At 48.9% G+C, this 23612-nt stretch overlaps 2 protein-coding genes across 5 annotated transcripts in view; one reads left to right on the top strand and one right to left on the bottom strand.

The window, feature by feature from the left end:
• The first annotated feature begins 75 nt into the window (after nt 1–75).
• Nucleotides 76–5579, top strand: AHSA1 (activator of HSP90 ATPase activity 1). The gene is made up of 9 exons (XM_006263776.4): nt 76–255; nt 350–540; nt 622–704; nt 1026–1143; nt 2007–2095; nt 2954–3088; nt 4014–4115; nt 4552–4603; nt 5180–5579. The coding sequence occupies exons 1-9, from the start codon at nt 176–178 to the stop codon at nt 5350–5352; spliced, it is 1023 nt and encodes a 340-aa protein (XP_006263838.1). The 5' UTR covers nt 76–175; the 3' UTR covers nt 5353–5579.
• An 8649-nt stretch (nt 5580–14228) lies between these two features.
• Nucleotides 14229–23612, bottom strand: part of ISM2 (isthmin 2) — a 38965-nt gene continuing 29581 nt past the window's right edge. For 2 of the 4 annotated variants that reach the window (XM_019478904.2, XM_059723120.1), the window contains 2 exons: nt 22735–22809; nt 14229–21851 (listed from right to left, as the gene is read on the bottom strand). In XM_019478904.2, the coding sequence (XP_019334449.1) occupies nt 21334–21851; nt 22735–22809 (593 nt within the window). In that variant the 3' untranslated portion in view covers nt 14229–21333. The remainder of the gene's footprint in view (nt 21852–22734; nt 22810–23612) is intronic. The other 2 variants (XM_059723121.1, XM_059723122.1) reach the window with 2 other exon arrangements.

Raw genomic sequence — 23612 nt, forward strand, 5'->3', positions numbered from 1 at the left:
CAGATTCCACTCGTGGCTGAGCGAGACATGCGCCGCCGAAGGAGGCGGGGCCCTGTCTGGAAGCGCTGGCGGGGAGGCCGGAAGTGGGTCCACGCTGGTGACGGAAGCCGGGAGGCGGCGCGGCTGCCGGCGTTTCTAGTAGATTCCACGGCGGCGGCGGCGGGTCCGGGTCCCGATGGCCAAGTGGGGCGAGGGAGACCCGCGCTGGATCGTGGAGCAGCGCGCGGACGCCACCAACGTCAACAACTGGCACTGGTGCGGGGGGCGGGGGGAGGACCGGGGGGGGCGCTGGGGAGGTCCCCGGGCAGGGCCCCGAGTTTGACCCCTGTCCGCTGCCCCCCTCCTGCAGGACGGAGCGCGACGCGTCCAACTGGTCAACCGAGCGGCTGCGTGCGCTGCTGCTGGGGGTGTGCGTGCGGGGCGCAGAGGGCACGTGCGAGGTGACGGAGGTGAGCCGGCTCGAGGGCGAGGCCTCTATCAACAACCGCAAGGGCAAGCTCATCTTCTTCTACGAGTGGAGCCTGCGCCTGGCCTGGACGGGTGAGCACAGGGGTGGCGTGGGGGGGCGGGACAGGGGGGCTCTGCGGGTACCCGTGCTGAGTGGCCCCTCCTGTCCCGCAGGCACTTCGCTGGAGGGGGTGACATACAAGGGCTACGTGGAGATCCCCAACCTCTCGGACGAGAACGACGTGGATGAGGTGGAGGTAGGGGCCGTCGCTGCGCCAGTGTTGGTGCCTCTCCAGCCGCCACCCCCCAGAGGTGAAGCCTCTTGGGCCACAAGGCAGCCGGGGCCGCCCCGCGTTTATGCCTGCGGAGCAGCCGAGCAGAGCTGTAGCGCGTGGAAACCTGACTGGCTGCGCCCGCCTGCCCGAGCCGCTTGCGCAGGAGGCAGCCTGAGCAGAGCGTTCCCCGTGTAGCTTTGGCGGGATCAGGTTTCCAGGCAGAGGTGCTGCCCCGAGGCCGAGCCGTGCGGGGGGCCCCGCACATGCGGCTTTGTTCACAAGCTGCTTGTCCTTTCTGTTCAGATCAGTGTTGGGCTGGTTAAAGATGAGCCTGACACGAACTTACTGGCCTTAATGAAGCAAGAGGGCACGAGGCTGATCAGAGATGCAGTGAGCACGTACATCAGCGCCCTGAAAACAGGTGAGCGATTTGGGAGGAAGAAGCGTGTCGGAGCTGCCCTGCAGCTGCTGCATGAGGACATGCAGCGGGAGTGGTTGCAGCGCTCCCTAGTTATCTTTCCATCTCTGTTGGAAACACGCTGGCCCAGGGCAGGAGGCTTCTTGGAGTTCCTTAGAATACGCTGGTCTCCCAGCTTTGCAGTTTGCAGCACATTGTGGTAGCTCCGTATCCAGTACTCCCAGGAGTCGATAGAACAAGTGTTGTAGCATCTTCAATGCCGAGCATGCAATTCCAACTGTGGAGATGGTAATTCAGGATAGTTTTTCACATATAGATGGTGAGAGAGAGGGACTTAGACGCTGACAGATTTTGTGGGTCAGTGTGGGGGCAGTTCAGCATTTGGCTCTCAAAAAAAATGCCTGATCTCACTTCACATCTAACTTATTTGATCTCTCTGGGTTACTAGTTTTTGTTATACGTTCTTCTTCCCACATGCTAACAAGATTTAAAGAACAGATCTTGCATCCAGATCCCCACAGATTTGGACTGAACTAGCACATTGAGATCACTGGTGAGGTTTTGCTGGTGTAATTAAATAAGTTTTTTTTCCCAGACTGCAAATGCATTAAATGAACTTAAAACTTGGATTTTCCTGTCATGCTCAGCAGTTGGAGGTAAACTCACTTGGTTCTGCTTTCCTCCCCAGCACAGACTAGAAATGGGTGCATTGGCAGGAGAACTCATTCTGTGCTGTGTATAAACTCGTCCTAGTCATGACCTTACGTTGTCAGACTTTGCAGCCGTAGACAGCTTGTAGTATTTTGAGTAGTTTAGAGATTCTCCTAGTCCTGACTAGTTTTATTGGCCTATTTCTGTCCTTTTAGAGTTCACCCAAGGCATGATCCTGCCCACAGTGAATGGTGAGCAGACAGAGCTAGCTCCACAGCTGACACCCAGAGCAGAGGAGCGCAAGGTAAAGAAAACATCCCACATCTGATTGTGGAGGTCTGGATGCAGCTGGATAAAAGCAGCTGTAAATTGGTTTTTAGGAAAAGCTTCCTTACTTATAAGAGCAATAAGACAGTGAAACAAGTTATCCAAAGAAGCTGTAGAATCTCCTTCATTGGAGGCTTATAAGAGGAGACTGGGGGTGTGTCCAGATGAGAGCAGACATCACATTTGCGCACCACATACTGCACAGTCCAGTGTTCTCCATGTTGCAAGGGTGTGCTGCCTGAGCATGTGCTGCTCTGTTTTTCTTTCCCATGGGTTTTTTTGAACCCTGGATATCCAAGGGCTAAAAAAACCTGCGGGGGAAAAAAAACCAATCTTTTCATGTGCTGCTGAAAAGTGGAGCCAGGCTGCCAGGAGCTGTGCTGCAGCTGCTGGCTGAGCTCTGCCCAGCAGGATCACTGTGGCTGCAGCCCACGGGAGGCCCCCAGGACCCCAGGTAAGACTACTGGAGCCACCACAGTGCTGGTCCCTGCCTCCCTTACTGCCCCCAGGGTAACTTACATGCCACAGGCATTCCCCGAGGACAAGTAGCTGCTAGTTGTCCACGGTGAACCAAATGTCCACATGTCTGGATGTGCCCTGGTTGTGTGTCTGTCTAGAATGGCTCAGGAACTGCAAATCCTGTATCTCTCGTATATGTGGTTGGACTAGATGATCCTTGAGATCTCTGTCAACCTTTGTTGTTCTGATAAGATTCTTGCTGTTCTCCCTGGACTGTGAAGGAACAGACTCGTGTCTATGGAAAAACTGGGAAATGTTTCTAAAGTGGTGTGTAAGTCCTGAGTGTGTACTTTAACACTGGTTTGTGTTTCCTTAGACCACTGCTAATACAAGCACTGCGACACCTCAGCCTAAATCCGTAGGAGTCAAGATCCCCACCTGTAAAATCAGTTTGAAAGACACTTTCTTAACATCTCCTGAGGAGCTCTACAGAGTGTTCATCACCCAGGAGGTAAGCCCGCATGGAGAACCCAGGGTGCTGATAATGGATCTAGCAGCAGGTGTGTCCCACCTGTGACTTCCTTGTCTGCTCAGCAGTTGAGAGAGCAGTGTCCCACCCGTGCTGCTGAGATGGTCTGAATCTTGTGACAGTAGCTGCCTTGAACACACTGGCTGTCTTGCTCTGCTGGGGGTGAGTGGGGAGTATGGCATCTGAGATAAAGACATGTCCCACAGGACCAGTCCTGCCTGAACCATTTTCCTATGCAGGATTCTGCAGGTGATCAGGGTTTTGAGAGTTGCCACGTGAACTACAGATTTACAAGCCAGCACTCTTCAGGCACTACTTATTAGGCTGTGTGTGCTAGCGTGCTCTGGTCCCTGCTCTGCAGGGGAGCAGCTGTCTACAGTCCTAGCGGTTGCAGTGCATATGGCAGCAAGCATGGGGTCTCTGCATAGGCCTCAGTGCCTGCCCCAGCTTTTGAAAATTCATTCCCTAAGAACCAGGCTTTAACTGGATCACCATCTTGTAGCAGAGAATTGCTTATGAAATAATGTGTCTTTTTTGCACCGATAGGAGGTGAATAGTGAGTATGAGGGGCCCAGTCCTCTGCCATGCACCCTGGCACATGAGAAAGACCAAATATTTTTGTCCATGGAGTGCTGGAATGGCATGGCATGCTCAGCTGCTGCATTCCTGACTAGGAGGCCTGTCAGTTTGCTTCAGATTCTTCAGGAGCTGGCTGGAAAGACGAGATGCTTCTCTTTTCCTCATCCTATAAACACAGACCTTCAGTTTTGGCCCAGAAACCTGTTCCAGAAACCCTTGTGCTGAGGCAGGGGGCTGTAGTTTAGGTGGTGTCCAAGCAGTGGGCTCTGGTGCTTTGGGTCAGACAGATCTTGTGTGCTGTACTTAAGTCTGTTTGCTCTCTCTTCAGATGGTGCAGGCTTTCACCCATGCACCAGCAGCTGTAGATGCTGACAAAGGAGGGAAGTTCCTTCTGCTGGATGGCAGTGTCAGTGGAGAGTTTATCAACCTAGTGAGTACCAGCCTGGGCAGCTGCACCTTATTCTGAAGGTGTGCTGTGGCCAGGCCCTTCCTGCCCGGCAGCCTTTGAGTCATCTGCTCTGTATCACACTTTCCTCAAAGACGAAACCCTCCCTGCTGACTGCCGTTCCCCTACAATCCATCTTGGTAACGAAGATCCAATTACTGCTGAAAGGTAGTGGGACTTACCAGAGAACACTCAGGACTGGGAAGGGGGCCTGACTTTTCCTGGTTTTACCCCTAACCAGCCACTTGTCCAAGATCAAGACTTTGCTTATCTCCTCTTCCTCCTTTATGTCTTGTATTACTTATGGGTTTCTTGAATGAGCTTCAGGTTATGTTCAGCTTTGGGCACTTGCTGACTCAGATTGTGGGGGTAGTTGAATAGCTGGCTCCCTCACTGCATGTTCCATTCTTCCCTTTCCTAGGTCCCGGAGAAGCAGCTTATTATGAAGTGGAGATTTAAATCTTGGCCAGGTGGTAAGTAGCCTCAAGAGCTGGACCACAGAGTTACAGCCCTTGTCTGGCTTAAATGAATCTAGGCCTCACTACCATGGTTGGGCTCTGGTTGGGGTAGGAGGCAGCATTCTGGAGCCTGCACTGGTATAGATATCGCCTAGTGATCTCGCAGCTTCATATTCCACAGTGGGTGGTGCTGGGGACCATACACTGCTGCTAAACTTCCAGTCCCATCCATTTTCCTGGAAGCAGACAGGAACTTAAGCAGTGTAGAAGCAGCATGCTCAGCCTCCAGGGTAGTGTGCTGCAAATCTGGCCATGAGCTGGGTAGCATAAAGAGAATGCCTTGCTGTGCTGCATCTGGAAGGCAGGCAGACGCAGTTGTCATGTAGGCCATGAACAAAAGAGCTGTTTACCAGGGAAGGCCTGTGGAAGCCAGTCTGGCTCCACAGAAAGTACTGTGCCCCCCAGAGCAGTGAGAAGGGGAGTCAACTTTTCTTAAGTGGTGCTAGGTAACAGGAGAGCATCTCAGTGATTTGCTTAGCTGGACTCTTTCTTGCTCAGTGCTGATGCAGGGGCTTGCTCTGGTTCTCTTAGGGCACTTTGCAACTATTACCTTGAACTTCATCGATAAAGGTGGTGAGACGGAAGTGTGCTTGGAAGGCAAGGGCATTCCTGCCAGTGAGGAGGAGCAAACACGGCAAGGCTGGCAGCGTTACTACTTTGAGGGCATTAAACAGACATTTGGCTATGGTGCCCGCTTGTTTTAACATCAGCTGCTGGCAGGTCTCTGCCCGAAGGTTCTGCCACGTGGACTAATTGGCATCTCATCTCTCGTCTTCTGTTCTTGGCATCACTGCTATGAATAGTGGGATGGCAGCACCCTGAGGAAAGGCCACTTGTAGCCCTCACTGCTTTGTGCATGTCTCATGCCGTGGGGGCATCTGTCACTTGTATATACATCTATTGCTAAATAAACTTAACTTAAAAAAAGAAACCGACCTCATTTTTCCAGCTGTGCTTGAGAGCAAAGGATCTGCAGTGACCATGGGAAGGTGTTTGTCTGGAAAAGCATTAATCAAGAAGAGTAATGCTGACTCTGTTACAGGTTGCTTGTTTGTGGTGGGGTTTGGGAGCCAGCATTAGCTTAACATGGCTTCCGTTATCCCCTAAACAGCAAATGTGGGACAGGGTTCTGCAAACCCAATTCCATTTCCTCTTAAGGGAGATGAGGCATTATTAAAATCTCTCTCCCACCTGCCTGCGTATCTTGATTAGTCTTACACGCTGGCCTGCTTCGTCAAAATAGCAATCAGTAAATCATTTGCTGTCCAAGAAAATCAGCAACCCTCCAGCTCTCCCAAACCACAGCTAAGACCTCCACTTCAGAAGGTAGTGGGTAGGGAGTAGAAGAGCCTCCAGCAGCCCCATGCCAAAGCAAACTGCAGGTTCCAACCTTGGTGTTCAGGAACAGCAGTGGGGTGTGGGATATGATCTCACAAAATAGATCTTAGGAAATAGGAGGGTATGGCGTCTTTGACTGAACAGACTTGTGCTATTCATTTTATTGGGAGAAAAGAGTGACTATTCTGTTGGTGGATCCCCCGTTCCAAGGACCTTTCTGTGCAGGATACACGATTTTACTGCTGCAAATCATATGTAGTTACTGGTACAAAATGCTGGTCTGTATAGCCTGTCAGGACACTAAAGCATTCTGGTTTTGCCTCTGAGCTGAGAAAGCTTTGTACCATATGCTGCCTCCTTGGTCAGTCCTTCCTGCTGACCTGGAAGGAACAGAGCTGTACTCCACTGAACTTGTACTCTTGCCACAGGTTCTGGGAACAAGTACAGTCAGTGCAGGGATGTGCAACACCAAGGGGATGGAGTGAAGGAGATGCTATTCTTGCAGCTCTCTCCTCCCTTGGATCCTGTCTCAAGCTTTCTGCTGCTGCTTTTGCCCAAGCATTAGGTTCTATTTAAACATAATGTGACTGGCCCAATAGGCATTCTCTAGTAGCCATTTCTGCCACCCTTGTTCTTGGTTGTTGTCTTTAAACAAGCAAAAAATTAAAGGGCAGGCTCTGCCATCTTCCTCCTGGCATTAGGCCCTTAAAATGGCATAAATGAGTGGGTCTTTGCTCACAGACAGAGCTCTGACAGAAGCGGGACCAGCGTGTCCCCTCAAAAGCAACCAGACAACATAGAGGGAGTACTTGAGGCCTGAGGGGATAGGCAAAGCTAGTGCTACAACATAAAGGAAGTCTTGTGTTAATGCCTCAAATACAGGCATGTGCTCTGAACACCTGGGCGTTGAGTAGTTATTTGCATTCATCTGACCTCAAGGTGGCAGCACTGCTTCTTTCAAGATTAGGATTTGTTCATTCAGGTGTGAATTTGGAGCTGTTCTAATCACCTGTACTGCAGGCTTATGGAGCAAGGACAATTTTAATTGCCCTCTTTTTCACAAACCCAAATTTGTGTTTGTCATTCTGCTGCAACAGCAGAATGACTCTGAGCCAGCAGCCAGTAAGCACACACACACACGCACATACCTGGAGATGGTCTTGCTCAGGGTCACTCAGAGCCCTAGGTTAGTAAAGTTCCTGGAGAGGCAGGTTCTCAGCAGAATACACCAACTGTTCATTTTAAAACACATCTGCTGTAGCAGTGCGAGTGCCTGTGAGAAACCCCAGGCCCAGGCTTGGTAGTACAAAGGCTGGGAAAGAGCCAGATAAGTACTATATTGTTTCAACTATTAATTGAGCCTGCACATAAATTGACACCACATTTTCAGGTGCAGTTTAGGAAAAGGAGCTTTTTCCCTCCCAGAATAAGTCAAGTTGCTACAAAGACATTAAATGGTTATTGCTTTTACCAAATCCCACAGGTGTGGGATCATCAAGGAGAGGACACAAAGGGCTAAATTCACTAAACTCAAAACTGCACAACACGTTGCTGATGTTGGGTTAACTCTACACAAAGTCATGTATGACTTATGGTTCATTTGGAGATGGAAAAAATAGAAGGTAGATTCACAGCAAGACAGCATGACAATTCCTGAGAATGGTAGCATCTCTTGGGAATCTCCAGATTCCCACCTGCCAATGCTGTGCTTTCCTGTGGGGGATTTTCCTCAGTATACCAGAAACCCTACAACCACTGTAATGTATGTACCTCTCATGTTCAACAATAAGCTGCTGTGCAGACACACCATCTGCCCACAGAAAATAGGACAATCCTGAAAAGTAATCATCAGTATCAGGAACTGAGTCGTTTCTGAGAGCATTACTTCAGGTGAGTGTTGGAAAGCTGGGACAGTGTAGGGAAAAGTTTGCTGTGGGTACTGAAAGTACCCAAGAGCCTGGCTGATCCAGGGAAGCTCCTTTGTCTCACATTTCCACCCAGGTACTTGTGTATTATTTATTTTCTGACTTTGTGATGCCTTTGGGGATGCAGCCTGTATTCTGCAGAGTAACAATAAAGGCAGTGGCTCAAAAAGCCTCCAAAACTGCTTCCTTTTAGGGATTAAAGCATGTGCTGGGGAATCACAGCAGCCATCAAAAATGCTATCCAATAATGCCCATGGACAACAGTCAGAAATTTAGGCTTAGGATACTGTGCACACTAACTAAGCTTTTTCATTTAGCTTCCCTCAGTGCTGTAGCCTTTCAGGGACTAAGAGGATTGCTGTGCTTGCTCTAGCCACGCTGAGGGCTCACATCCCTGCACAGGCATCCCCAGGGTAAGGCTTAGGAGTCTCAAGCCAAGGGAAGAACAACCACATGGGTTCCAGCACTGTTATGCCATCCACCTACCAGCTACCACATATTTTCCACCTCAGCAAGCAACCCCTGGACGGGTTGTACTCAACCTGGCAAGATGTGAGTAGTGGGGTACCCCAGGGCTCGGGCCTGCACTGTTTAACATCTTCATCAGTGACTGGGACGACGGGGTGGAAAGCATGCTGTCCACATTTGCTGTTGACACTAAGATGTGGGGCGAGGTAGACACACTTGAAGGGAGAGAGAGGCTGCAACTAGATTTAGACAGACTACAGAAGTGGGAAGATGAGAATAGGATGGGGTTCAATGTAGACAAATGCAGGGTGCTGCACCTTAGAGGGAATCCACAGCATATATACAGGCTGGGGAGTTCCCTCCTTGAAAGCACAGAGGCAGAGCGGGATCTTGGAGTCCTCATTGACTCCAAGATGAACATGAGCTGCCAATGCCAGACTGCAGCCAGCAAGGCCAGCCATACCTTGTCATGCATCCAAAGGTGCATCTCAAGCCAGTCCAGAGAGGTGATACTCCCCCTCTATGCGACTTTTGTCAGGCCGCAGTTGGAGTACTGTGTCCAGTACTGGGCATCACACTTCAAAAGGGATATAGCCAGCCTGGAGAGGGTTCAGAGGAGGGCCACCCGCTTGGTGAGAAGGCAGCAGGACAGGCCCTACGAGGAGAGACTGAAGGACCTGAACCTGTTCAGCCTCAGCAAGAGGAGGCTGAGGGGGGACCTGGTGGCTGCCTACAAGCTCATTGGGGGGGATGAACAGCAAATAGGCAGAGTCCTTTTCTCCCCAGCACCACCTGGGGTGACAAGGAACAATGGTAATAAGTTGATGGAGAAAAGGTTTAGGTTAGAGATCAGAAGGCAATATTTTACAGTTAGGGTGGCAAAATCGGGAACCAGCTTCCCAGGGAAGTGGTCTTCGCCTCTACCTTGGGCAAATTCAAGAGGAGGTTGGATGATCACCTGTCTGGGGTCTTGTAAACCCAGCATTCATTCCTGCCTGTGGCAGGGGGTCAGGCTAGATGATCTGTTCAGGTCCCTCCTGACCCTAGCATCCCCGTGAATTTTGCATTCCCGTAGTGTGAGGCAGTTTATCTGAGGCCTGTGAGCTACAATCTCTTCAAGGCTTCCTGGCATTCCCAGGCAAATCCCATTTGCTTCCTATAACTCACAGAAAATGTTATAGAATCACAGAAAATTAGGTTTGAAGGGAACTCAGGAGGTCATCTAGCCCAACCCCCTGCTCAAAGCAGGCCCAGCCTCAACTATATCATCCCAATCAAAGCTTTGTCCGGGCTGGTCTTGAAAACTTCCAAGGATGGAGACTCCACAACCTTTCTGGGTAACCTGTTCCAGTGCATTACTACCCTTCAAGTGAAAATATTTTTCCTAATATCCAACCTAAATTTCCCTTGCTGCAACTTGAGACCATTGCACCTTGTTCTGTCATCTGTCACCACTAAGAACAGTAGCTCCATCCTTTCATACTCCCTACTCCTTCAGGTAGCTGAAGGCTGGAGTTAAATCTCACCTGTTTTCTCTTCTCCAAACAAAATAAGAAGCCCAGTTCCCTCAGCTTCTCCTCAGAAGTCATGTACCCCAGCCCCCTAACCATTTTCTTTGCCCTCCACTGGATTCTGTCCAATTTGTCTACATCCTTCCTGTAAGCGGGGGGAGGAGAGGGAGGGGGGCAAAACTGAACACAGTTCTCCAGATGTGGCTTCACCAGTGCTGAATAAAGGGGAATAATCATTTCCCTCAGTCTGCTGGCAATGCTCCTACTAATGAAGCCCAGCTTCTCTGCCTCTCTTCTAAAGAACTCTGCCTTTACCGTCGACATGCTGTCATAAGGAGGCCACCCTCTACCTCTGGCTGGGCATGGTTTTGGCAGGCTGGTCCCAGGGTATCAGTGTGGAAGGCCAGCACTGGAGTCAGTCAAGGAGAGTGAAGCATACTGTTTGTTAGCAGGGGGCAGGATGCTTGCACAGGGAGTCGATATGGGACGAGGTGTTCCTCACATGGCAGTTGGGGCAGAAGCCAGGGGTCCAGCCAGCAGGGCCCTGGTAGACCATAGCACCCTATGATCCTCAGACTCTTCACAGAAATGGCAGAACTGGCTAAGCTCTAGCTATGTGTTTCCAATTTTAGTAAATGAGGCAACACTATGGGACTTGCCTACAGCAGGAGCCTGAAAGACATTGCTGCCCAAGAAGAGAAGGTGTGTTCATGCTCAGGTCGCTGGTTTAAGTCCAGCTCTAGCTGGCCCAGGGGCTCCTGGCTGACAGCTGCTGGTCCCAACTGCAAATGGATTGTGTGGGGTGTGCCAAACACGACCAAGGCAAGGTCTTTGATGTCACCTCAAGGTGGGACTCTAGCAACCACTTCATGCCCAGCGGGAGCTTCACGCGCTTTGCAGACTGGCACTTCCTCCACCGCCCGCCTCAACTGCCTGCCTCTGAACAGGGCCGTCCGCTACAGCCACCAGGACAAGTGCTGATGGTGCGGCTATGAGATGGAGATCCTGCCCCATGTGCTGTGTGCCTGCAAGCCGCATGCCAGAGCTTGGCAGCTCTGCCACAATGCTGTCCAGAACCGCCTGGCGAAGGTCATCCCAGCCACAGCGGGGGAGATCTCCCTGAACCGCACTGTCCCGGGCTGCGAGAGCCAGATGCACCCAAACCTTGTCGTCACCAACGAGGAGGCCAAGAAGATCACGATTGTAGCTGTGACCATCTCCTTCGAGAACTGGCATCAAGCCTTCACTGACGCCCGGGTTCGCAAGCAGAAGCATGCCCTACTGGCCAACATCCTGAGGAACCATGGCTATGACGTGACAGTGGATGCGCTCATCGTGGGAGCGCTCGGAACCTGGGACCCCAGCAACAAGAGCATCCTGCATGCCTGCCGCATCTCCCACTATGCCAAGCTGATATGGCGCCTCATGGTGTCTGACACCATCCGCTGGTCCCGTGACATCTACATGAAACACATGACGGGCCAGCACCAGTAAACCAACACCGCCAGAATGACCACCACTGGACCGGATTCAGAGGGGACAGCCTGAACCCACCTCTGCACCTAATAGACCCTGAGAGATATCTTCAAACACGGACCACTCCATCCCACCCAACAAGGACCCCTGCAATAGGACTGTATGGACTGCATAGCCTACCCCATCTGCCACTGTGGGCTACTGTATGGGTTTGTGTGCATCTATTGTCTTTCTCTCTCAACGTTGCGACCCCCTCTCCACCACCCCTGCACTTAGTTGGCTAACATTGTATTTTATGTAACCTAGTTGCGTTCCCTTCCTCACCCTCATCCCTCTTATGTTAGTCCCTTGCTCAGGCACTCTGTATTTCCCTTATGGCTTTGTCATTTTTGTTTCATGCCTCTTAACAGTTCCTTCATCCTTCTCACCATGGTCACTCAGCAGTAAGGCCAGGGGCTGCTTGGGCCACAGAGAAGGTGAGGGCCCTGCAGTTCATGCTGATGCCTAGTCTGCACCTGCTTCTACAGACATTTTAGAAATGGGTTCATTTAAAACAAACAGCTGTTTCTGGCCTCCAGTAACTGCCAGGAGGCTTTTTGGCAGAAGAGAGGGCTATGGCCATGCCTTACCCATAGAGAGGGCTTGTGTGTCTCTGTAAAGGAGGAGTGGAAAGGTTCCTACTTCTGTGAACATGGCTCTATGAAATCTCTTGTTCTTCTACTGGGATCTTTCTGCTTTTATTTTGCCTGGACCTGGAAGAGCCTTTAAAAACTTCAGTGGCAAACCCAAACATGTAGCATGGCCTACTCCCTATTTTTGTGGGTGAAGAAAATTCACGGGCAAGTTTTGGCACTATGCCAAAAACGTTGTGCCCCTCAAATTATGGCCACAGCAGCCCGTGGAAGTCAAGGTCTTTACACATGGGAATTAATCTAGCCTAGGTTGAGTTGGTAAATCTGAGCATTAAACCCTTGAAAATCAACTGAGGGAGGACATTCTTGTGAGTAAGGCACTGGACACACACTCAGGTCTGGGTTCAGATTTCAGCTCTGCCATAGATTTGCTCTGTGACTAGGGTAAAATTCCTCTACTTTCCTTCCTACATGTAAAATACCCCAAATAGAACTTCCTTCCTCCCATCCTCTCCTTATCTAACCTATTCAGATCATGAGTTTTTGGAGCAGGGCTCTCTGACACCATTTGTATAGGACCTAGCATTATTGCCATCACACAGATTGTAAATAGTAGCATGTCCTGGCTTCAGTCAGTCACATATCTGCACTGCTCTTTCTGAACAACTGAACTCAAGAACCCTCTACTTCTTTGCACTTCTGGCATCCAGGCAACAATGTATTTGATGCCACAAAAGAAGAGCGCAGTGCTCATCAGTCATCATGACAAAACATCATTCATTAAGTGAAGCCGCCTGCTCCTCCCCAGACAGGGGTCAGCCATGGCGCCAGGCAGATGTGGAGTGGAGCCACGTGCTAGAAAAGCAGATAAACCCTGACAGATGTGCAGCCAGCAAAAAGAAAAGGGAGAGAGACAAGAGAGAGAAAGCAGCTGGAAATAGCTGGGCTTGGAAATGTTCAGGACGTATGCTGATTAACAACAAGCTGCAATTCCTGGAATGTCCTGCATTACGCCCCCCCCCCCCGGGTCACTGGGTTTCGCCTGCAGAAGTTGTTGCCAGAAAACACTTCTCAAAAACTGCTTCCCAGCTCAGGTGGTTACTTCCCCATGTTCAACACCTCCCTACAGCAATCCTGTCATTCAAGGGCAATTCTGCACTTGGATACACCATGCCTGACCCTGTGATAAAAGCCAGGGTGGACAGCCAGAGACACAACCACACGACACAGGGAGTTAGAATTCAGAGGTCTCACTGATACATGGCTTCCAGTTTTCTCCTTCAACTGCACCTGATTGTCTTTTCTTAAGAGATGGTTCCTCCATAGTGGCTTTGGCCTCAGTGGTCTTCTGAACCATATTGTTAATGGTGATGATATTGGGGTTGCATCTTTTAGCCAACATTCCTCCAGTGATCTCTAGATGGTCTGTAAAGATCCCTTCCCCTCCTATCCCATTCATATCCACAATGCAGTGGCAGCAGCCATGTTGCACTTGTTGCTATCAATTGTATTGCTGCGGTGCTGAAAGGCTCCATTTGTGATCAGGACATCACAGTGGAAGATTCTGTAAAAAGTCCTGCTCCAAAGGGCTGACTGAGAAGAAAGGCGAGGAGTGTAGGGAAGAGTCCCATAGCATGGTGAGATGAAGTGACCTCTCCAAGACGTCTCTTAGTTAGGCTCCCTTTTCACTGGGCCATCCTGCCTCTGTATCTGTGGCCAGTCCAAGATCTTCCCCCAACCCTCCTCAGCTAGACCAGTGCAATAGAAAGAAGATGCAAAGAAAGAAGAAATCAGAGGCTTCGGAAAGACGCCACATTATAATAAAAAATCAAAGATCTGCCTGAGCTGACTCATCCATTGGGCTAGTGTGGTTAAGGCGTGGCAATTTCTATAGCCAGCAGCAGACAAGGAGTGATGCGACTAGCATTGCATCTACTCCCACTTGAATGACTAAGCACCATTTACAGTTTGGATGATGGGGGGCAGCCTTTGGCTGTTCTGGATAAGGGCTGGAACTCATGCCTCTGAAGTTTAGTAAGAAACTTCAGCCACTCTGCCCTGTAAATGCCAGTACCAAAATCTCCTTTAAAATCAGAGCGGGTGATCCCATTTAGTCAACATCCAATTCAGCACAAATGAGGCTGCACCCACATCTTTGTGATCCCTGGGAGATCAAATCCCTTTGCCCTTCTGAGCCCTGTGATGTCAGAGATCAGGCAAACATGTCCGCCACGTGGTAACAAGAAAGTTTATTGGTAAGAGACATCTGTAATATCACTTCCCTTTTGGTAAAGCCTCTGCACTTAGTTCACACACACAACATGGCTCAATAGTGCGGATCCATTCACCAGCATCACTCCCTATTTCATAAGCTACCACAGCCATCACATACAATAAATACTGTACAGGAAGAGACCAGAACATTAAAGTGTAGGGATGGGTGAACCAGCTATAATGAAACCTGCCATGATCCTTTCCCTCTTCCCAAAAATCCAAGACTTGGAGCTATGAAAAATTCAATTTGACTTTGAAAGCAATTTAAGGTGTTTTCATTTCCCCCCCTCCTTTCCCCCATGTCTGCTGGGAACAGAAGTATCACTGTACCACAGAGAAGGCTAGTCTTGTGGGACTACCAGGCCAAGAGAACAAGATTCCTCCAGGAGTGTCTGATCACCTGAAATTTGGAGTCTGCAAGGTTCAGAGTAGACTCTGAAATGCCTGCTTCATGTTACTTACGGTTCGCCCATCACTATCAAAACACAAACAATAAAGAAAAATAAAAGTCAGCAAATATGTCAGGCTCCTTATAATCCAGCAATGGACATGGATCCAAATATGCAGCATTTAACATTATGTTGTCCCATAAAACAAAAAACTATCCAGCACTATACAGTTGAACACCACTGAACAACATCAACAACAATACATACATTGTAAATAAAGTGCTTTATTGCAAAGTCAGAATAAAGAATTCCCCACTACACAGTTTTGTAGGAGTAAAAGATATATAGATACATATATCTATAGATATATATCTGTAGATATCTATATTATATAAAACACAATCGAGGTAGGGGGTGATGATAAAGTAAGTTCTTTACCAGCTTAAATAGTTGTGGCTGGATAGGATTTTTGATGGGATATAAAAATAAACACTTGCCTAAATGCCTACTCTTCTAGCAATGCTTGGCAAAGCTTCCTGGATGCATAAGGTGCTTGTGTGACAAGAGCTGTGGCTTCTTGCTTGCCAATCTCCCATTCATGCCTAAATCTTCCAAAACTTCCAAGCAGGACAGTGTAAGACCCACTCAGCTCTTAACTGGGTTTTTAAACAGGAGCTCTGTGCTGCTGAAGTTCTCACCAGGTGTCTGATAGGAACTAGGTTTGTTACAGAAATTGCTGTTTTTGTTTTTAGGCTTGTACTGTTTGACAAACTCAGTGTGAATGGGGGTGAGGGTGCTTTTAACCTGCAACAGTACTCAATAGAAGGCAAGTGTTTACTTGGAAGTCTCCTGGCTTAGCAAAGCTGGATGACTGACATCCTGAAGCCCTCTTCTCAGAAAGGATGCTTGCAGATACGCTGCCTGAATGTGCACCTGTTTGAAATGTAGACAAGTTTAAGAGGTGGAAATTTCTTAAACAGTAGGAGACAAACTGATCTTAAATAGCCTCTACTCATGAGAGAGTTTTTTAAAGTTGGCCAATGTCATTCAGTGTAGAAGAGGACATATAAAAAGATTATCTGTTGGCCCATGAGTGTATCCCTCCATCATTGACTGATTCCACTCAGCAGCCTGGCACATAAACAGCAACCTCTCTTCTTCCAAACTGTCCTTAGACATGGACTGCTCTTCTGCAATGGATCCATCACTCCACTGCTGTCACCTCAACCAAATATCTCATGAACAACCTCTGTCACAAAATCCATAAGAAACCCACCAATAAATGATAGTGGGGAGAACATAGTAATACCTACATTCTCTAGAATTAGTGGTTCTCTGTTTCTACCTCCCAGTCTTCATACAGAATCTGTCACCTTAGATTGTAAGCTCTTTTCAGAAGGGGCTATGTCTGTATATGTTTTTGCAGTGCCAGCAACTTGGGGCTTCTGTACCAATCAGCTACTGTGAGTGACAATGCACTATCATTATTAAACAATGATCACTCAGCATGTGGCAACTTGGTAAATACACACTTTGACCAGTGACAGTGCCCCACATGCTGGTGACCCAGAACAAATTGTTCCCCAAGGAACAGAAGCAAAAAGGGTCAACAGATACAAGAGGGGCTGATAGAGAGATCCCAAAACAGCTGAAATATTGGGTGCTCCTGAGCCCAGGAAACAGATTCCAGTCTATTTCTGCTCCTGTCACGTCTTGATCCAACCTACTATGCACTTAAGAGAAACAACATATAGCAATCAGATATAGAGACCTCTGGCCTTGGAAGGGTTCCCCCTCACTTAACCTATATTCTGCAGAAAGGCATGGACCAGTCAGCTGTGTTCAGGGTAGTCCTAGCTTACTAGTGATCCCATTATTCTTACTTTTTTTACTTGATTATCTCTTCATTTCCTCTGCCAGTTAAATTTGTTTTATTCAGGATACTCTGAACAGCTGCCTGTTGTGTTAGGCTGGTGGGTACCCCAGAAGCCACTGAGGGAAGTACCGAAGAAGTGACATTAAAGCCTACACCCTCAGCCAAAAGACTGGGAACCTTTGGTATTGGCTACAAAATATCCTTGGAGGAAGAAGCAATGGGTCAATTATATGGGAAGAGCTGGAAAACTCAGGCAAGGCTCCCACCAGTGAATGGGCACTCCAGAAATGCCAAGAACAACCACTGAGAGGGTATGGTATCTAATTGTATAGTTCTTTGAATGTGTGTGGCTTGGTGATTAGTAGAATCCATCCACCAAGTAAATTATTGTTATGCTTGCATTCTTTCCTAGCCATACCCACTTTGGTTTAGTCAAATCTTGAGTCTCCTGGGTCCTCTGCAATGGAAATGGCACAGTTCTAGTTGCAGGGGGTGTAATGACTCAGCAGCTCCCTTCCTGACATTAGGACATGACTGTCTTTGAGGCAGGAATTAATGGTTGCTTCCACGTACAGCCAGCAGGTATGAGGGAAGGAAGGAAAGAACAAGACACACTGTACCTGGAGAGTTTTCCTTCCCATGAACCTAAGGTCAGACCTAGGAATCTACTCCTTTGTCATGACAGATGAACTCCTCACCTTACTCTCTCTCTGACAGTGGGACAAACTATCTTTCATATTTTATTATAAAGAGGAAAGTTGTGGTTCACCCTGCTATACTGAGCCTATACAAGATACTAAGGAACACTGAGACAGGACTTTTGAGACCCTTATCTCATGCACAGAAAGATGTGTAGGCAGATCAATGAGCCTAAAGTGAAATGACAGGGCATAACTAAACATTGCCTGCTAATTCGCTGTGGGATGGGGCAAGGCTGCCACACTTTGTGTAACTAAGTTCTTAAGGGAGCATCACAGAAAGCAGAAGACATTGCTGGGGAAGGAGATGACATTTGTGACCCTCAGTCACGAGTGGCTTATTCCCATCACCCATCAGAGTTCAGTCATCCACACAGAACAATGGGTTCTCCAGGACAATTTACTTTTTACCATCTCGTACCATCTACACTTTTCCCAGAGCCTGACGAAGGGACTTCGATCCCAAAAGCTTGCAGAAAAGGACAATTTTCTTGCTATTTTCCAGTTGGTCTAATAAAAAGTATCATTTTGGAACCAAGAGTTCTAGTTTTTTTGCATGTCTTTTTGTCTCAGACCAACACAGCTACCAAGTACACCCCTGAAACATGGGAGATGCCAAATGTCAGTCAATTCTGGATTTTAAACTTAATTGCAGAACTACAAGGAAGTTTTTTTTTTACCTCCCTGCCTCCCATCTGACACCTTCAGGGAAGAACTTCTACCTGATCAACACATCAAAGAGCTATTCAACACAGCTCACAAAGACTCTCATGGACCCACAGGGACAGACTTCCATCTTCAGCTCTCTCTGTGCAAAAATGAAGTTTATTTCCTACCTATGGGGACTTTTTACCTTCTTGTACCATCTACGCTTTTCCCAGAGCCTAACAAAGGGACTTTGATCCTGAAAGCTTGCAGAAAAGGACAATTTTCTTGCCATTTTCCAGTTGGTCTAATAAAAGGTATAATTTTGGAACCAAGAGTTCTAGTTTTTGTATGCCAGGACAATGACACACTTGCTATTTTCCAAAATGACCACTAGATGCCACTACTGCCACATCTTGATCCAACCTACCACATATTTGTTAGTCCACAGGGTGAGTTTATGGTCAAACCTCCATGCCCTAAACTAATTCACAAAACTAGCTGCAGGATGGGCTAGTTGGATCTTCAGCAATGAAAGAACATTTCTGGTGGTGACATACAGGTCCAAAAACAGGACTGTGGGCCATGACCAAGGAATTTTTAGTAAAGGTGGCAGGGAGCTATATATATAGCCTTTGGTCTGGTCCCTCTGTTCCTTCTAGCCCCAGAAGGCTGGGAGCTGTTGAGTGAAGTCAGTGACTACCCTGCAGAGTCCTGAAGACAAACTGAGGGTCATGACAAGCATAGAAGACAATCTCCTGCTGAGCAACTGCTGCCCATCCACAGATTCCATAGACATTAGGGCTAGAAGGGACCTCATAAGATCATCGGGTCCAGCCCCCTGCCCAAGGGGCAGGAAGTCAGCTAGGGTCAAAGGATCCCAGCAAGATAAGCATCCAAATGTTTCTTGAAAGTGTCCAGAGTAGGTGCTTGCACCACCTTTGCGGGGAGTCTGTTGCAGGCCTTGGGAGCTCGGGCAGTAAAGGTTTTCCTTATGTCCAGTCTAAAATGGTCTTGCAGAGGTGTGTGACTGTTGGACCTTGCCTTCCCCCTGGGGTGCTCTGGTGAACAGATGTTCCCCCAGATCCTGATGCATAAGTGGTGTGCACTTATAGGCTGCCACTGTGTCACCCCTGAGCCTGCGCTTCTCCAGTCTGAAGTCCCATAGCTCACAGCCTCTCTTCATAAGGCCTGTTCTCTTGCGCTCTGATCATGTGCATGGCTCTCCTCTGGACTCTTTCAAACTTCTCCACATCCTTCCTAAATTGTGGAGCCCAGAACTGGATGCAGTACTCCAGCTGCAGCTTCACCAAGGCCGAGTACAATGGGAGGATGACATCCTGGGTCCTGCTCAAGATGCATCAGTAGATGCAAGCCTGAGTTCTGTTCAACTTTGCCAGCTGAGGTATTGCATTGGTGGCTCATATTCACTTTGTGATCAATCATGACCCCTAAGTCTATTTTGGTCATGGTGCTAGCAAGTGTAGCATTGCTGAGCCTACAAGTGTGATGTGGGTTTTTATTCCCGAGGTGGAACAATTTGCATTTGAATGCCATCAAGTTTTCATCTGCCCACCTTGCAAGCCTATCTAGGTTGGCCTGGATCACCAACCTATCCTCAAGTGTAGACACTCTTCCCCAAAGTTTGGTGTTGTCAGCGAATTTGGCCAGTCCACTTTTGACACTAGTGTCCAGATCATTTATGAAGACATTAAAGGGTACAGATCCAAAGACAGAGCCTTGGGGGACACTACTAGTCACCAAGTGCCATGTTGATTCACTTCCGTCAACTACCACTCTCTGGGTCCGACCTTGGAGCCAGTTCCCCAGACATTGGACACCTTTTGGACACTTTCCATCTCCCACTGCCTAGCAGAGGAGAGGCTAGGTGGATAGGAATGTGAGGAGCTGGGATGAGAGGAAGAAAGGACGTGGGCAGTGAAAGTTCCCAAGAGAAATAGGTGGATGCTTGTCTGCCTGCTTTAACCAGATGCTAAGCTGTTGGCAGTGCCCAACTTTCATCATTCTCCCCATCCTCCAGTAGAGAAGCGGGCTGGAGAACACACTGGCTAAAACCTCTCTGAGGGAGATATCAAGGAAAGAAGCGTCTATGTGCAGAAGGGTAAGGACTCCATGTGGTCCTTATCATGCCAAAACCATCTGCCACCTGCAGGAAGCAAACCCTGGTCAGGGCAGAATCAGCATTGGAAGGGAGATTCTCTTTCTCCTTCCAAGGGGACATGCAGAGACACAGAACAGGGTTGCCTCATGCACCCAAAATGAGCCAGAAAAAAGACGTGTCTGGGATCTGCTAGTCCACAGATGCCTTAACGCTGCCATGCACAGCAAAGCTGGTCTGCCGGAGAGAGCCAGGGTATAGCCATGAGCTGTGATGAGACTTCTAACAAGTCCTCCTGCCTGTCCCATTTGGAAATGAGGAATAAGTGGTCACTTGACAAATGGACATTTGACCATTTCCTTTTCCTGCCCCATGTGAATACCTGCTTGTCCCACTGTCCTGATCTTCCCCTGGCCTTGGCACTAGTTGTGCCTTGTTATCCTCCCCAACCACCTTGGAGAGGTGATGTTTTCACAAAGATTTCAGCACCCACACCCTCCTCCCATTCCCCCAGCCACATAAGCACGGTACAGGCCTTTCACTAGTTGTTTGAAAGTCTCCATGTGCGAGATGTCAGATCCAGGGAGACAAGCCCCCATTCTACTCACGCCACCAGGACTTTTCAATAACACTGCTCCCCTAGGAGAATCTGTCCCAGGTTTCAGGGGAGACCCAGGACTACTGGGGCAAATGCTTACATAGTTGCATCTTGTGACCAGATAAAGCTGCTAAATCTTTACCAGAGCAGCAACTCTTAGTGTAGTCATTCCACCAGCACAGCTGCCTCAAACAGGAGACAAATCAGGAGCTGAGGGCATTTCTCTAAAAAGACCCTGAAACTCCTCAGCCATCTCATGGGAGTCTAATTAATACTTCACAGCAAACTATGGGGAACTGCTCCCTTTCCCCTTGTATGTCCCCTCTGCTTTCAGCTGCTGCTGGCTTCCATTGCCCCTAGCTGCTCATTGCCTCCTGTGCTATCAGGAGGGAGCGAGCTAGTGTAAAAAAGAATGCCCTCATCAGAACAGCTGGGCAATGACAATCAATTTGGCCCCTTAGACAACTGGGAAGGTTATTGCAACAACCCAGATTTAAAAGAAATCCACACCCCACCCCTGCTTGGCACTGATGGGGAGCCTGGATGCTGGGCCTGGGGCTTTGTCCCTCTCTTGGACTATTCTGTTCCCAAAGGAGAGCTAAGCAAGGGACAACTCCAGAGCCACTGTGGCCTGCAGACTTTCCCTGCAGTAGGAAATACAGGCTTCCTGGTTCTTCTGGTAGGTTACAGGCTGGACCTGCCACATCCTGCTCCCCTCTCACTTGCCTGAGCCCAGCTAATACTCCTTGGCCTCCTGCAGCTGGGAGAGGTATTCCTCCTCGGTGGGGTTATCTGCACACTGTTGCCCATTGTTGGGGGGCCGAACAGCGTGGTAGCGACTCCAGTCCCCCTTGCACAGAATCCAAGGCAGCATGTCCACCTTGTAGTGCAGCTCTGGGGAGAACTCCGTGCTGATAAGGTTAGGAACACCAGCCCCCTTGCCCCGTGTGATGAGACGGGTGTGCTCGTCATAGCAGCAGTGTTGGGCAGCCAGTGTGGTGCTGTCCAAGGAGAGCATGGAGCGTAGGCAGAAGCGGGCTGTGGGCTTGTAGATGTCCAGCCGCTCCTTGGGCCCGCTAGCATCCCGCCACCGGAAATTCTTGCCATGGTACTCGTCCCGCAGGTTCACAGCACTGTAAACTGCCTCCAGGGGGTAGGAGCAGGGGCAGCTGGGCAGATCTGTCAGCACCTTGCTCAGGTACTTAGTGAGGAAGTCACTTTTGCAGTTCAGCCATTTCTCACAGCTGTCCACTTCTGGAGGAGAAACACCAAAGAGCAGCAGCATGAGCAAGCTTCCCATCTGACCAGCACTTCCCTGTAGCACAGCCACAGCCATAGGCATGGTATCATTCCAGGCTAACTGGGCTAGTGCCATGCCCCCAAACAAAGCCTACAGGACTCCACAGAGGACCTGGTACCAGGGAAGAAGCCTGCCACAGACATCAATACCTAGGCCCGAGAACAAGAGCGAATCAAGAGATGGGGCTCAGAAAGAAGTCTCCCTCCAAGGGACAGTGCTACACAGAAAGGTGCTTCTTGTTGGAGAGAAGCAACCAGAGCTGCTGGGCAACTGGTCTCTTTCAGTAAGGCACATGGCAGAGTAGTAGCCCCATCAAGAGCATGATGCAGTCAGAGGCCAGGTCAGGTTCATATCACAACAGCCACTGCAGAGGGGACCTCACCCATACTTGCAATCTGTGCTAGAGCCTGGCACTGCCAAGTTAGCTCCTGACTGCACTACCAAATGCAACCACGTTGTGAATGTGCAGTTCCAAGACAACTGTGCAGTACCTGGGTCTCAACAGGTGACAAGGGCAGGACTATATACTTTCACATGGGGCTAAGAAGGGCCTTAGGTTTGAAACTTTAAATGTCCACCCTGCTTCAGGGTGGAACCAGTTCTTTGGGTTGTGTAGCCCTCCATAAAAAGGGTGCATATATCCTCCATTAGGGTGTCTGGAACATACTAATGATCAGAAGCCTTTAGTGGCATTTCACATACGCACAGGTGTTTCACTGAAGCCCACCAGACCTGGAGCCCTGGGTAGAACATTTCCAAAGGACCCATGGACTGGTGTATAGAGAGCTCCTTTAGGAACACCCAGGACCCTACTGAAGGGAGAAGGAACATGCTGACCTGAGTTGAACATCTCTGTGGTGTTCTCCCCCTCAAATGGTGTCTCGGTAGTGAAGACCAACTCCCCATCAGCTCCTTGGGAGGTAAAACACAGAAGCAAGTAGCTGGGACAAACCTCTGAGGAGGCAAAGAATCCTTTTCTGCATATGGGCCAGAGGTTCTGAACAGGAGCTGGGCACCAAACCCTTGAATATCCTCCTGCCCCACTACCATGGTGACCCAACCCTGTGTGTAGAAGATCACTAGGCTATCACATCAAGAAGAAGAATGCCAAGATTACCAGTTGTGCCAGATCCTGGGGGTTGGAACCACCTTCCAATAAACCACAGAAGAGGTTTTCAAGAGTCATAGGTAAAAGGTTTTTGAACTTTGCACCAGAAAGACTGGTCATTAGATCTATGATGTATTGCCTACTTCTGCCTGCCTATGGGGCCATCCAAACAAAGTTTCTCTGGATGATGAAAAGAACCAGCTGTTTTTATTGTCTCAGCTCACAAAATCAAAATGTACTGAGGCTGCTGGCATTATCCAGTTCTCAAATAGAGGATAAGGGGAACTGGGAGTGTTAAAGAGTCAGGAGACAGTTTAGAACCACAGAAAGACTTGGCCCGTTTTTCTGGGCCCTGTTTCTTTTTTGGAGCAAGTTTTACCCTGATCACTTCAAAATGTTAAAAAGGGATAAAATTCTCCTTGCCTTAGAGACAGATACTCCCTTGAGTTACCTCTTTTCTCACCCTGCCCCAGGCAGGGAACTCATTTCCTGTGGGACACAACCAACTCCCAGTAACAGGATCTTGCTCTGGACAGGACCCATTAGGCAGATTAATTTGAGAAGGTCCAATGATACTGCCTTCTCAGGATATGAAAGGAGACAGGAA

The sequence above is a fragment of the Alligator mississippiensis genome, chromosome 2, assembly GCF_030867095.1.
Source record: "Alligator mississippiensis isolate rAllMis1 chromosome 2, rAllMis1, whole genome shotgun sequence".
Lineage (NCBI taxonomy): Eukaryota > Metazoa > Chordata > Crocodylia > Alligatoridae > Alligator > Alligator mississippiensis.

What these genes read in the sequence shown, in the direction of transcription:
- AHSA1 (XM_006263776.4), top strand. Translation starts at nt 176, where the DNA reads ATGGCCAAGTGGGGCGAGGGAGACCCGCGCTGGATCGTGGAGCAGCGC. An exon ending in ACGACGTGGATGAGGTGGAG is followed by an intron (nt 705 to 1,025) that starts GTAGGGGCCGTC and finishes CTTTCTGTTCAG; the next exon opens with ATCAGTGTTGGGCTGGTTAA. An exon ending in CCAGAGCAGAGGAGCGCAAG is followed by an intron (nt 2,096 to 2,953) that starts GTAAAGAAAACA and finishes GTGTTTCCTTAG; the next exon opens with ACCACTGCTAATACAAGCAC.